We start from the raw sequence: 15377 nt of genomic DNA, 5'->3' as shown, positions 1-15377 counted from the left end.
ATCGTGTCCATTCATTGCTGCTGGTGGATGTGGATTTGGTCCTCTTGGCGTCGATAGCAGGCTCCATTCATCGATGTAGGTTCTGACAGACTGCTTGATCGTATCCTTTATGAAATCTTGCAGGTTGTTCAACCAATCTGACGGCACGTTTGGTGGAATGTTAGGTGGATTTTGTTGTATTGAACTTCTTACAGACTCGCGAACTTGTTCTTCTATTACCTGCTCGTCGAGAGGTAAACTGTAGTTCCCTGAGTGCTGATATCTGTTAGCATTGTAGTTCTGGTTCAATGATAGATTCTGTAAAGACGGTAACGGATTCTCATCGAAATACGGTTGGAAAGGTCCTTCCGCTCTCGGAGCTTCAAAGTTATCCATAGTATTTCGTGGATTCTTGTCAAACGGAACTGAAGATTTGTGTTTATCGAATCGCTGATCGCACACGGCTTGTTGTGGCTCTCGCGTTTGGAAATTTGATGCAACGTCACCTGAACCATACGGAAAATTATTCGGGAACGAATGCGTGTTGCGCGACGGTAGCTGTTTTCGAACATCGTTCGTGAAATTATTTGCGGAAGGAAAGTCAAACGACGCGTTATTTCGCAAGTTTTGATTTGGTGAAGAAGCAAGACTGGGAGGTGGTAACGATAATCTGCTCGGAATCTGTGGTGGTGGTTTTGTAAAATCGAAACGCGATCGCATACGAGACTGAGCTTGCGGTAGCTGTTCGGTTGGTGCCGCAGTAGATAGACGCTCCGAGATATTTTCGATATTTGCCGGTTGAAGATTTTCTTTGAAAAATTTCGAGATAAGATTGAGAGTTTGATTTTCTAACAAAGTTTTCACATTCGCGTTTGCACAGGGTGCTCGATTGATTCTGTTTCGCAAACAAATTAGTTTTGATCTGTACCTACTTGAAATTTTAGTATTCAGAAAGTTTTCAATTTCAATAAGTTTTTGTTGAATTCGGTGTTGTTGATTTTCAAGTGGAACTGTTGAGTGGTAAACATTACCAGTTCTGCGATCTTCATTAAGAAGTGTTCTTAACAAACGACGTTGGTTTGCAACATTAGTTGGTGGTTCGTAGCCACGGAGAACGAGTTCGTAAACAATTTCGTCTCCATCTAAATCATCTGCGTGATAATCGTATAGTTTTTCCATGATAAGGTTAATTTAATGAGCAATTAATAAAAGTAATTGTGAAAATTTAAATACAAAAACGAACGATACTTCAAACGATCGATAGTGAGCCTAAACACGTTGGTCGCCAATAATGTAATCACATTTACTCTGGGGGAGAATGTAACCCGTATAGAGTAAGTTGTTACCCGAAATGTCCCGCAAACCTGCACTGCTAATGACCACCTCACTTGTGCGCCAACGACGGAGATCATCCGCCGATGTGAGACGGCGTGTTGGATGCCCAGCTAGTAAAACTTTCTCTCAGGGCGGGTCAAGCGGACGGAAAAGGATAAATACTCTTAAGCGAAACCCAAAACGCAAAGTGAAGAATTTGCAATACGAGACGAACCAACCCAAAACTTACTTTGCCCGAATGAGCTTCGCTCACTAATCAAAATGCTCACAAAATACCATTTTAGCTTTATATTCGGTAGCTCTCAATCAAAACATAACATGAACACAATATTATATCCGTAAGTGTAACCTGAGGCTATTTACCCTGGGTTTGCAAACCATATTATAAATATTTGGTCGAACTAAACTGTTAATGTTTCATATAATAATGTTTATATATCTTATAGTCTAGAGAAGATCTGACCTTATTTGTTGCCGACGTAGTCGGATTGTTGTCCACGGTTCCGTTTCGATGGTGACAATGTTTGTGGTCGAACCACAGACGAACGGCTTCAGCGACTACCGAGGCTTGGTCTGGTTGACTCAGAGCTCGGATGTGAGCTCCTACTGACCTGGCCTAATCTGTGAGCTAGATTCGGATCGCCGATCGGAGAACCCGATGGGGAATCCACGGTAGCCGTGTCCACTGGCTCAGGGCAGAGACTGGTGCCCCTACGGACGGATGACAGCATGCAATGCCGACCCGGAAGTGTCGGAAACCCTTGGCTCGGAACCCTAACGGGAGTTCCTACGGCTTGATTCGGCTGGTGAGCACAGCTTTTACGCTAGCCGGATGGCTCGCGTCTTCGACCACTAACCGACCGGGGTCCCTTGGCTCGGAGGTGGTTGCTGGTACCTCCTACGGACGTGCAAGCTGCCTGGATGACCTTGACCACGCTATTGCCGATCACTCGGCCCAAACGTTGTTTTCTCCCACTGGCCAGACTCGGTTCTAGAGGCTGGATTCGGAACCGACTGGCCGAGACGACGGAACTGTAGAATCTACAGAAAAAAACCTTCGTGTGAAGGTTTAATCTACACACACGTGTACGATTAGGTTATGTATCACACGAAAAACGGACAAAACGGACAATGGTCATACCTGATGATCTTCTTTGATATAACGGATAGATCTCTTCGTTTCTTAAGCTTTAATTTGGTATTGCTAGAGCAGTTCTAATACGAAAATGGATATAATTTAGTGTTTCGTTTTTGTTTAACAAAATTACTTATCACTCACTTTCAAACCCGCTATTCATCGCATGCACCGATGATACATTTAGCGACAGTAATTAAAGGCTGGAAATACTGTAATAAAAAGTTACAAACTATTCCACCATGTGGTATTTCACCGCAGCCTACCATTTGTATCGAACGTAAACGAAAACACTTAAATTCTGCTGCGTGCACAAAACTTCAACTGCTCTCGATGAAGCCCAACGAACAAAGAGGCTTGAGTCAGCTCCTCGTGGCTTTACCAATCCCTTGGATAAGCCGCCAAACTCACACAATGGATTTCGGTCGAACCTAAGAGTAAGTGGGAAAGGTAGAAAGAATGCCACAGTTGATCAAGTTGTACTAAAAGATTTATCCAAGACACCGCTCATATACACTGAGGTGATTCGAATAAACGGTGTACAGAATACTGTTACAAGACGAGCAAACGTTATTGTGAACTAACTCAAACCACGCGGTCACTAGTGGGGATTTGCCCCCCTTTTGTTCTTCGATCATATTTCCTTGAATTTTCAAGGCCTGGAAATGTCTGACGGAGTTGTGAAAAATACGCTGGTATTTCGGTTCCCGGAGAATGCGGCTGGTCCCACGCTTGTGGAGATGGCTCGTTTTGTCAAGGAATTCGACGCAGATAAAAACAAAATGGAGTCTATCTACAAAATATCGGATGAACGTTGTGTCTGTATCAAGTTCAAAACAGAACAAGATATGAAGGAGGCCCTCCTTCAAAACCCTGAGAACCAGGAATTCCGTTACTCGAATGGAATCACCGTACAAGTTCAAATGTCGGTAGCAGGTGGATGCCTGCGTTATGTGAGAATTTTTGATCTGCCACCTGAAATTTCAGATTTGGAAATTTCCTTAGGTCTCGGTAAATATGGAAACGTGAAACGTTCGGTGCGAGAAAAGTTTCCCCCAGAGTTGGAGCTGAATCTGTTTACTGGTGTACGGGGTGTATATATGGACATCAAGAAGGATATACCGTCGACATTGTATTTCATGAACCGTAGGGGACGCATATATTATGAAGGATTGAAGTTTAAATGCTTCATTTGTAAGGAAGAAGGGCATTTGAAGGTCAATTGTCCAAAAAAACAGACCAAAAGTAGTGGACCAAGTGCAAGTAGTGCTAACAATGTTGTTGAAACCAGTGAAAACCAGAAAAAACTAGAATCGATCTCGTACGCTAATGCAGTGAAAACAATTGGGAATCTTACGAATAAACGTGTGGAAGAAAAATCGGAAAAGCTACAGTTGAACATGGAGGTGCTCAAGTCATCGAGAGATGAATCTAGCATCGCAGTACCCCGGAACGAAGCGGAACATGAGCAAGAGATGGGATCTGAAACGAGTGACGAAGAGATGGAAACATCGAATACGGAGAAGGTTGGAGAGAAACTCGGTAAGCGGCCATTACTCAGCGCAGAGAGGTCGACTTCGGATACGGATGGTGATGCGAGAGGATTCCGTACTATCGAGCGAAGTAGGAAGAAGTTGTATAAAGCAGATGGTGTTGATTCGATAAACCCTTTGCAGATTATTGCGAAAGCATCACAAGAAAGAGGTAATAATATGGAGAGATCGGTTGCGAGAACCAGATCACGCAGTCGGGTAGATGATGAGAAGGTGAAGTCTAACAAGTGAGATGATCCAAACTCCCGCAGACGTTTTTTGTATGATGACTTGGGTGGGAAATGAGCTGACTATGTGTTTATGTTTTGTGTTTGGTGACGGTTTTTGGTATTTGATGTTCTGTGTTGTTCCATTTCGTGATTGATTCAATGCAACATGATCTTTACAAGAAAGATAGCTTCCATCAACTTAAATTCAATCACGATAAATGTTAAAAAGCAATTACTCAAAGAGTTCATAATACTTAATGATTTGGATGTTATTCTGCTACAAGAAGTCGCTTTCAATGATTTTGGGTTTCTTCCGAGTTTTCATGCTTATGTGAATAGGAGCCAAGACAATGTAGGAACTGCAATATTGGTAAGAAAAACTCTTGATTTTGCTGAACCTTTACTAGATCCCACTGGGAGAATTTGTTCGATTATTTGGATAATATAAATATAATAAATGTTTACGCCCACTCAGGATCTCAAGGAAAAAAAGAAAGAGAAGTTTTGTTTAGAGAAACAATTGTTCCACATTTGAATAAGTTTAATGCTAAATGGACTCTTGTGGGAGGGGACTTCAATTGTGTTTTAGATGCTAAAGATAGCAGAGGTCATTCTAATCAGTTTTGCAATGGCTTACGAGATTTTGTAAATCTCTTTAAATTGAAAGATGTTGGTCAAAATGATCACCGTTACACATTTTATAGATTATCTTCTGCCTCGAGGCTGGACAGATTCTACGTTGACTCTGATTTTTCTAAACGCGTTGCAAAATTTGAAACATGTCCCCTTACCTTTTCTGACCATCACGGAATAATATTAACGTTTAGAAAAAGTTGACGATACATAATCAAGCGTGCTCATAAATTGGAATGCAGCCTGTTTAATATAAGAATCTTTGTGTTCCCATCAACATTAACAAAAGTGACAAACCTAATCTACTCGGTAAAGGAATTTTAGATCCTTCTGATTTATTTTCATTAGGTTCCAATAAGGTTGTTAACTTCATTGTTGTTGTTTTTCCAAATTGGGAAAATGCTGATCAACAAGAAAGTTACACTACTGTAATTAATCAGAGTGATCTATCTTGATAAGCTACAGTAAATAGGGAACAAACCACAAAAGATCTAACAACTGGTCGCAGTGGTAGGAACCCGGCAAAAAAAGCGTTTGATTATTTTTATTTGTCTCGAATTCACCTAATTTAAACTAGTTCTAATTCTCTGCGAAAATGGCTTGAATTTAGTTTAAAATTATTAATGTTTATAATTGTTCTTTATATAATTCTTTCTAACCCCTACATTGGAAAAACATTATTTGATAAGCAGTCTTTATCTTTTTCAGCCTTAACTGCTTACAGATGTGAACATGGTGAACTTAACATCACGGCACTCGGAGAGCAGTTCGATAGGGACGAGAAAGTTGCTTAGACCCTCAAACCCGGGATCGGATTCAGAACCACAGACAATCACGTCACTAACCCGGAAGTATCCAGACTTCCAGCGACGGACACTCAAAACGGTAAACCGATGGTTGGACAGTAAACGGCTAGACGATGGAGCCGAGGGCTTGTGGCGGGTTCACGATACGTTGTACGATTTGGAGTCCTTCGCGGGGCAACATCCCGGGGGAGCCGAATGGATTCGGTTGACAAAGGTTATATAATTATAAAATATTGCATACAAAAAGGCTTAAAGATCTCTTCATTCTAGGGAACTGACATAACGGAAGCATTCGAAACGCATCACATCAGCGCACGTCCAGAGCAATGGCTAGCGAAGTTCAAAGTTCGGCCGGCGCAGAGCCCTCGGAACATCCGGTTAACTTTCGCGGAAAATGGATTTTACAGGACGCTAAAAAAACGGGTCCGTCAAAAGTTGAGCACAATCGATACTAAACCTGCTAGGCGATCGAAATTGATTTTCGACACACTGCTGGCAAGTTCGTTTACATTAGCTGTGATGGCTATCAATTTCAGTAGTTACGGGCTGGCCACGCTGAGTGGACTTTTTATAGCTTGGACGATGATTTGTTCCCACAATTTCCTCCATCGAAGAGACAATTGGAGGATGCTGATGTTGAATTTGACATTCTTCAGTTATCGGTGAGTTGTTGTCTGAAAAAGTTAAAACGAAGTTCAATTTAAAAATTGTATCTGCAGTGAATGGAGAGTATCTCACGCATTGTCACACCATATGTTTCCAAACTCTATTCTGGATTTGGAAATATCCTTTTTCGAGCCTTTTCTATGCTGGCTTCCTCGAAGCTCTCGGAAAAATGTTCTCCAGCGCTTTGGATCGTGGTTTTATGGACCGTTTATTTATATGGCAATGAGCATAAGCGAGTTCATTAAAAGGTAATTCAACATTTGTCATTATGTAGAGTTAAAATTTATGAATATTTTTTTTTCAGATTTACCGAGACAGCTTCGACTGGGAAGAACTATTTCCACGTCGACGATTTGATTACTCTCCTACTGCCATCAGCAATGTACGTGTTTAGTTTCGAAAGTTTGGTTGCCGTTCTAAATATGTGGCTGTTCATCGTTATGATAGCCAGTTTGTGCTTCGGAGCCATCGGCCTGAATGCAGCTCACCATCATCCGGATATCGTACATTGGGGCGATCGAATTCCGTAAGTTCATTTCTAAAGCTAACATTCGTGCAAATTCATTGATCAAAATCCAAATATTTTAGACCGGAAGTGGACTTTGGCGTGTATCAGATGGCGGCCATTATCGATCGATCGGACGTTAAAGGCTCGCAGTTCAAGGCCCTGACCAGTTTCGGGGATCACAGTCTGCATCACCTGTTTCCAACGTTGGACCACGGAATTCTACCGGCATTGTATCCGGTATTTTTGGAAACGTGTCGTGAGTTCGAGGTGCAATATCGAGAAATTTCCTGGTGGCAGATGATAATTGGTCAGCATCAGCAGTTGGCTCGCGTAGAACAGAAATCACTGATAAGGGAAGCGATAAGTCAGATCTCAAATTGAATATTTTTTTATTACAGGGAGGAACAATGCATTTAAACTAGGTATTTATAATACATGATTTATATTGGATAGAAGTGTTTTTTTTTTGCTTTCCTCTAAATCTGTTGCGTAATTTCTTGTGAAGAAAAGAGGCGTGTCAATAAAATTACCAAAACAAGTCATTCGGAAACTTTTATGTCATGTAATTATTTGGACTTGGTAGGCTGTGGCTGAATGTGACGGTTTTAAGGGTGATACGGTCAAAATTTGGTCAATACCAACTTGACGTATTTCTTTCAATTTTGCCTTTAAAAAACCTGAACACCCCTCATTTTGAAGGTGTGTGTGTAGAATGTTGTTCCTATTTTGATTTTGGAATTCACTCTTCAGTTGTCAAAATGCCGCCCAAGGAAAAAGAGCAGCGTATCAAAATTTTGCTCGCGCATCGCGAAAATCCGAACTACTCGCACGCAAAGCTGGCAAAATCGCTAAAAGTTGCCAAATCAACCGTTACAAATGTAATTAAAGTGTTTGGGGAACGTTTGTCGACAGCCAGGAAGTCTGGATCGGGGGGAAATCGAAAACCGGAAGCCGCTGAGACGATAAAGAGAGTTGCAGGTAGTTTCAAGCGAAACCCTAACCTCCCTCTCCGAGATGCCGCAAATAAGCTGGGTGTTCCGTCAACAACCGTGCATCGAGCTAAAAAACGAGCCGGACTATCGACTTACAAGAAGGTAGTGACTCCCAAGCATGGAAAAAATCGGATCGAAGTACATTCAATCTGCAATCCGTGGTGAACTCATTCAATTCTAACTGCCAATCGAAGCAATCGGGAAAGGAAAAAGTTCACACACCAGAATGAACACTAACGATTGCAATCCCGAATGAATGAACTTTTAATACGTTCGGGTAAACGAAACGAAGCCCAAAACATTCGCTGCGTTCAATTGGATCGTTTTTTATTTTCACCACGACGTTCACAAATGATTGTCGAAACACAATCGCCAAACGATTGTAAGATTGCATTCGCGAATGTTTCCGTAACCGGTGAAGGATTGCGCCATCAGGTGCTTGTTTTTCGGCTAATTTTGTGCGTGTTTTAGCCCCCGCGCTCGCTGATGATTTGTTTTCTCATGATGTTATTTGAATTTATGTTCGAATAGGAACATTCTACATATAATTAGTAAAAGTGTGGACTTTTGCACATTGCGTAGAAAACTAAACTGACAATGGGGGGTTTGAAAATAGGAGGCAAGGACGTCGGCCTGGTGTCGATCAAAGCCGTCGATATTGTTTCAGTCGAATAAACGTCGTCTTAGCTGCTGATTTTCCGGTGCGGAATTCGCTTTTATGTCCCAATGGGATACGAACGCGAAACATACGTATTAGGCTTAGCATTTTTATAGTTATTTCAATTAACAATAAAAATTTAAAAAAAATTTCGAGCCGATACCTCACAATTTTTTATTTCCTTCCGAAAACCAATTCGAACAAAACAAAACGCCTTCAAGTAGACAAGCACGTAATCGCCTAGATGTAGGCAGATATTTGAGTGCTATGTCGGCTTACAATATTTATGTGTGGGATTTTTTAACTTTTATGTGACGTATATAAAAGTAATAATTTTGTATTCTGTATTCTTGCAATCTCAACATAATTAAATGATTATTTGGCAATTTTGGTTAAAAAAAATGTCCCAGTAGCCAAAAGCTAAATCCCTAGGCTTCGTAAACAAGAGTAAACATTTTCAAACCCCCCTTTGTCAGTTTAGTTATCTACGCAATGTTCAAAAGTGCTGAATTTTCTTATTCGAACATAAATTAAAATAAAATCATGAGAAAACAAACCGTCAGCGAGCGCGGGGGCTAAAACGCGCACAAAATTAGCCGAAAAACAAGCACCTGATGGTGCAATCCTTTACCGGTTACAGAAACATTCGCGAATGCAATCGTGAAATCGTTTGGCGATTGTGTTTCGACAATCATTTGCGAATCAATTCACCCAACGAACGTCGTGGTGAAAATAAAAAACGATCCAGTAAACTGCGGCGAACGTTTCGGCCATCGGTTCGTTCACCCGAACGTATTTAAAAGTTCATTCATTCGGATTGCCAATCCGACCAATCAGCGGTCGTCTGTTCACGCTCGCATCGCCGATGCTATCATCGTGAACGGAGCGCTGATTGAGAATCATTAGCGTTCATGCTGGTGAACGAATTTTTCCATCCTTGGTGACTCCAAATCGCGATGATAAACAAAACACGACGGCCAAAGCGCGATCCCGGAGGCTGTACACGACGATGCTGACGAAGCTCGACTGCGTGGTAATGGACGACGAAACCTACGTCAAAGCCGACTACAAGCAGCTTCTGGGACAGGAGTTTTATACGGCAAATGGAAGGGGAAAGGTAACAGATATTTTCAAGCACATGAAACTCTTAAAATTCGCGAATAAATATATGGTTTGGCAAGCCATCTGTACCTGTGGCTTGAAGAGCTGCATTTTCATAGCTTCCGGAACTATTAACCAAGAAATTTACGAGAAAAAATGTTTGAATTAACGCCTTTCCTGAAGAAACACGGTTGTTCCGTACTATTTTGGCCGGATTTGGCATCTTGCTATTACGGTAAAAAGGCCATGGAGTGGTACGCCGCGAACAACATGCAGGTGGTTCCCAAGGACAAGAACCCTTCCAACACGCCAGAGCCCCTGCCAATAGAGAAATACTGGGCTATTGTCAAGCGGAACCTAAAGAAGACCAAAAAAACTGCTAAGGACGTGCAGCAGTTCAAGGCAAACTGGCTTTCTGCGGCGAAGAATGTGGACAAGGTGGCTGTACAAAATCTGATGGCAGGGGTTAAGCGTAAGGCCCGGCAATTCGGATTTGGAAAAACGGAAACCTGAACTGAATATTTTTCCTGAATTTTATTCTAATTAAACTTGAAAAAGAAATTTAATTTGATTTAAAAAAAAAACGATTTCATCGATTTACACGCGTTTTCCCTTGACCAAATTTTGACCGTATCACCCTTTATGCTATCGCCGCTATGTGAATCGGACTCAAAGTGAGCTTCGTCGGAAACCAAAAAAGTTTTGGAATTTTGATAAATCCAAAAGAAAGAATCTGGTCTACCTGCGGAGTTACATTTAGATAACAGAATTGCAAAATCATCCGCTGACAAATGTATCCTTTTTGCAAAGTATTTTTCCAGTATATTTTCAATTCAATCGCCAACAGAAGAACAAATTAGCGCAGCCGTGACACGATTGCCCATCGATGTGTTGAATCTCGACGTGTTTGTTGTTAGAGAGGATATGGTTATAGAGGCTATCAAAAACTTAAAGTACTCTACCTCAGCCGGACAGGATGGAATACCTGCGTGCGTTTTGAAAAAGTGTTGCACTATACTTGTTAAGCCCCTGACTTATATTTTCAATCTGTCCTTACAACAATATCAACGACATCTTTCATGAGCCCAGTCTTCAAAAAGGGTGATAAACAACAGGTTCGCAATTATCGTGGTGTCACATCACTAGCTGCCTGCTCGAAGCTCCTAGAGAGGATTGTCAACGATGCCGACCCGCCGTCGGAAGCGGCGGCCCCATTACATTGGTTTAGCTATTGCTGTCGGGGCTTCCTAGGTCTGCGTGAAAGCTAGGGATGATCCTTTAGCCCCGTCCGCCACGCGACAGCGTGAAGGACAATATTTCTTTAAAATTCGAACGCGCAGCGTGAGGAGTCGGATACCAAAACGGTTTTCAAGTACCCAAACCACAAAACATAATATCGGTTCTGAAACGATTTTAGTTGAAAACTTTCAAACCATTGCACAGTGGGGATTTTCGAGCCAAAAACGGTACCCAATTCAGGCAAGAACGCCTTGCATGAAAAAACAACCATTCTTTATGTAAAAAAACACGAGAATTCGAATGGTCTACACCGCTTTCTGATAAAATGACTCTTAACGTCTCATTTTGCCCGATTTCCCCTATTTTTTTGGGTGTAAAGTTATAATTCCGATTGTAGCCATCTACCTTGCTACCAAAAAGTCATACAAACCATACTTATTTATGTAAAAATGTCAGCTGAATCGATTGGTGTACTCCAATTTTTGTTTTTACTACGACAAGTGGCTCATTTTACCTCTTTTCCCCTAAATTTAAGAATTTTTTCAAAGAAATGCAGTCAAACAAAGTGTAATCCAACAATTTTTCATCATGAATGATCATTTTTGGTAGATTTATTCATATTCTAGCTAATCGCGTCACTTTTCTGTACTAGAATGAATATAAATGGCTAAATAACCCCCACCTCCCCTAGCTTTTTTAAATTTATGCATAAATTTCACTGTAACAATCGAGCGATTCACATACCAAATGCAAAAACCAAGTGATTTAGTGTAAAATTTGTCGCTGAATCGAGTGGTGTACACCGCTTAGTGCTCAGCTTACGAGAATGGCCGCAATCACCCCGATTTCCCCTAAAATCGAGCGATATGTGGAAAAAAAATCATTATAACAAATGACAATGTATCATAAAATGCACAAAAATGATTGAAACAGGTGTAAAACTTATTGCTGAATCGAATGATGTACACCGCTTAGCGTTCAGTTGACGAGAAGAGCCTCAATCACTCTGATTTCCCCTAAATTCATTAAATTTCTTTGAAAAATACATTGTTACAAACGAAAGTTTAATTTAACAGATACAAAAAACATTAAATCGGGTGTAAAACTTATTGCTGAATCAAATGATGTACACCGCTAAGCGTGAAGTTGACGAGAAGAGTCACAACCACCCCAATTTCCCCTAAATTTATGCAGTTTCTTGGAAAAAACATAGTAACAAACGAAAATGCAAATGAACATATGAGAAAAACATTGAATTAGGTGGATAACTTATCGCTGAATCGAATGAAGAACACCGCTTAGCACTGAGTTGACAAGAAAAGTCTCATTTTCCCCAATTTATTTTAAATTCATTCATAAACTCATACAATATTAACCAAAAAATCGTAGTAACAAATGAGCAAGCATCGAAAAAGGTACACACACATTAAATCTAATGCGAAACTAACTGTTGAATAAAATAATGGACACCGCTTAAATTCTGTTGATACATAAAGCCCTATTTGACTCAATTTCCCCTAAATACTTGCAATTTAAGAAAAAAAATCATGTAACTTTCGAGAATGCATAAGAAAGTGCACAGAAATAACTGAACTATGTGAAAAATTAATTGTTGAACAGAAAGATGTACACTGCTGAACGTTAATATGAAGAAAAAAGACTGGATCACCCCCTTTTCCCCTAAATTTGAAAAATATTTTGTTGAATTGATAATTATTATTGGTTTTAACATGATGAGGCTCTTCTCATCGATTCGACAGTAATACTCAAATTCACTCGTTTGTTACAATTTTTTCTCGAAGAAATTATATGAATTTAGGGGAAATTGGGGTGGTTGTTACTTTTCTCGTCAACTTCACGCTCAGCGGTGTACATCATTTGATTCAGCAATAAGTTTCACAACCGATTCAATGTTTTTTGTATCTGTTAAATTAAACTCTCGTTTGTAACAATGTATTTTTCAAAGAAATTTAATGAATTTAGTGGAAATCGGGGTGATTGTGGCTCTTCTCGTCAACTGAACGCTAAGCGGTGTACATCATTCGATTCAGCAATAAGTTTTACACCTATTTCAATCATTTTTGTGCATTTTATGATACATTGTCATTTGTTATAATGATTTTTTTCCACATATCGCTCGATTTTAGGGGAAATCGGGGTGATTGCGGCCATTCTCGTAAGCTGAGCACTAAGCGGTGTACACCACTCGATTCAGCGACAAATTTTACACTAAATCACTTGGTTTTTGCATTTGGTATGTGAATCGCTCGATTGTTACAGTGACATTTATGCATAAATTTAAAAAAGCTAGGGGAGGTTGGGGTTATTTAGCCATTTATATTCATTCTAGTACAAAAAAGTGACGCGATTAGTTAGAATATGAATAAATCTACCAAAAATGATCATTTATGATGAAAAATTGTTGGATTACACTTTGTTTGACTGCATTTCTTTGAAAAAATCTTAAATTTAGGGGAAAAGAGGAAAAACGAGCCACTTGTCGTAGTAAAAACAAAAAGTGGAGTACACCAATCGATTCAACTGACATTTTTACATAAATAAGTATGGTTTGTATGACTTTTTGGTAGCAAGGTAGATGGCTACAATCGGAATTATAACTTTACACCCAAAAAAATAGGGGAAATCGGGCAAAAGTCAAGTTAAGAGTCATTTTATCAGAAAGCGGTGTAGACCATTCCATTCCTTGTGTTTTTTTGCATAAGAAATGATAGTTTCCCAAAATATAGAACAGTTTAGGCGATCGTCACAGAATTAGGTACCTTTTTTTATCAAAAATCCCCACTGTGCATTGGTTTCATTTGATAAACCATTTTGAAAAATTTAATTTCGAAGCATTTGAAATTTAGAATTCATTAGATTAAACAGCACAAAAATAAAAAAAAAAATACAAGAGGAAATAACCTGGGATTTGTGTCATTCTGGGAAATGTTCCATTCTGGGGAAAAAAAATCTGGGAAATGTTCCATTCTGGGAAAAAAATTTCTGGTAAATGGTGCATTCTGGAGAAAATTTTTCTGGGAAATGGGTCATTCTGGGGTTTGATTTCGGGTATTTGTCATTCTGGGGAAAAGTAATTTTGGGCAATAGTTTTCGGGTAAATTGGATACAATCAAAATCGGAACATCTGAATCTTCAGATTTCATTCCGACTTCAGGAGTACCACAAGGAAGTAATTTGGGCCCTTTATTGTTCACCCTGTTATATTAACATGGTGCTTTTTGGATGCGGAGTACTTATGTACGCGGACGATTTGAAAAATTTTCTGCACGTTAACAGTTTGGCAGATTGTCAGAAACTACAGCAATTTTTCGATACAGTAGTGAACTGGTGTGCTGTCAACCTACTGGCCTTAAGCGTTTCTAAGTGCTGTAACATAACATTTGGACGCAAGAACTTCCTTTTTGTACGACTATAATATCCAGGGCGAACTTCTACAACGTGTTAAACAAATAAAGGACCTTGGCGTTGTTTTGGATGATCATATGACATTGAAGGAACACTACTGTGCTACACTCGAAAAGGCCAACCGAATGCTGGGGTTTGTCATACGTCTGAGTAAATAATTTACAGATCCTGTTTGTCTACGAGCTCTATGTTGCTGCCTGGTTCGTTCAATATTAGAATCTGCAAATCTGGTGTGGTGGCCATTCAAAACTAAATACATGGGTGGCGCGTTTCGAAGCGGTTCAACGAAAATTCGTACGTTATGCTCTGCGTGATCTACCGTGGGATAGTTCTCGAAATCTGCCACCTTATCCACAACGCTGCGCTTTGCTTGGCCTCCACACGATGTCGAATCGCCATGATATTGGCCAATCACTGTTTGTGGCGAAAATTCTCAAAAACGAAATCGATTGTTCTTGGATACTCTCGCGCTGTCATATTTATGCTCCAGAAAGAACCCCGCGAAATCGTGACTGGCTATCACTGGAATCAAGAAATACGCGCCATGGTAGCAATGACCCCCTGCGTTCTGCACAAGTAAGCTTCTTACGCAACCATGCTCTCTTTGACTTTAATGTCTCAACTGCAACCTTCAAACGCTTGATCGAATCCAGCATAAGAGACCAATTAAGAACTAACTAATTAGAAAACTTTGAATGTATGTTCAGATAGACCTAGATTGAGTAAACCATTAAGACATTTACGTCAGATGGTTTTTTATAAACAATAAAGAATTGCTCAGGAAAGCACGGACCCATCGATAGATGCTGCCCTTTATGGGTGGCAGAGACAGCGGCGATAAAAATCAGCACAGACCCAAAATTTACCGATTTCTACAGCCCGAAGAATTATCCAAACAAACACCAGCCGCTCGAGCTACGCAAACGTAGCTAAGCAAAACACATCCCAACTGAATGATCAAAACCGAAACGAAATTCTACCAACGCACCATCAGAAACAACAGGAGCAGAAGCAACCGCAGCAGAAGCAAACGTACGAGATTGGAAAACATCAGACCACCTCAACGACCATCAACTGAAGTTTCAAAGCCGAAACAAAATGTGGATCTAGAATCGCCCCCAGGAAACGAAATCCCAT

General features: G+C 40.3%; 1 protein-coding gene across 3 annotated transcripts in view; it reads left to right on the top strand.

Annotated features, from left to right (window-relative positions):
• LOC129746518 (cytochrome b5-related protein-like) overlaps nucleotides 1–7387 on the top strand; it is a 36717-nt gene extending 29330 nt beyond the window's left edge. For all 3 annotated transcript variants that reach the window (XM_055740194.1, XM_055740193.1, XM_055740195.1), the window contains 5 exons: nucleotides 5553–5864; nucleotides 5921–6312; nucleotides 6370–6564; nucleotides 6621–6842; nucleotides 6905–7387. In XM_055740194.1, coding sequence (XP_055596169.1) covers nucleotides 5577–5864; nucleotides 5921–6312; nucleotides 6370–6564; nucleotides 6621–6842; nucleotides 6905–7205 — 1398 coding nt within the window. In that variant the 5' untranslated portion in view covers nucleotides 5553–5576 and the 3' untranslated portion in view covers nucleotides 7206–7387. The remainder of the gene's footprint in view (nucleotides 1–5552; nucleotides 5865–5920; nucleotides 6313–6369; nucleotides 6565–6620; nucleotides 6843–6904) is intronic.
• Nucleotides 7388–15377: the final 7990 nt, after the last annotated feature.

The sequence above is a fragment of the Uranotaenia lowii genome, chromosome 2 (genome assembly GCF_029784155.1).
Source record: "Uranotaenia lowii strain MFRU-FL chromosome 2, ASM2978415v1, whole genome shotgun sequence".
In the NCBI taxonomy this organism is placed as follows: Eukaryota; Metazoa; Arthropoda; class Insecta; order Diptera; family Culicidae; genus Uranotaenia; species Uranotaenia lowii.
Note: the sequence above shows the minus strand (reverse complement) of the source record. Positions and strands in the feature narration are given on the sequence as shown.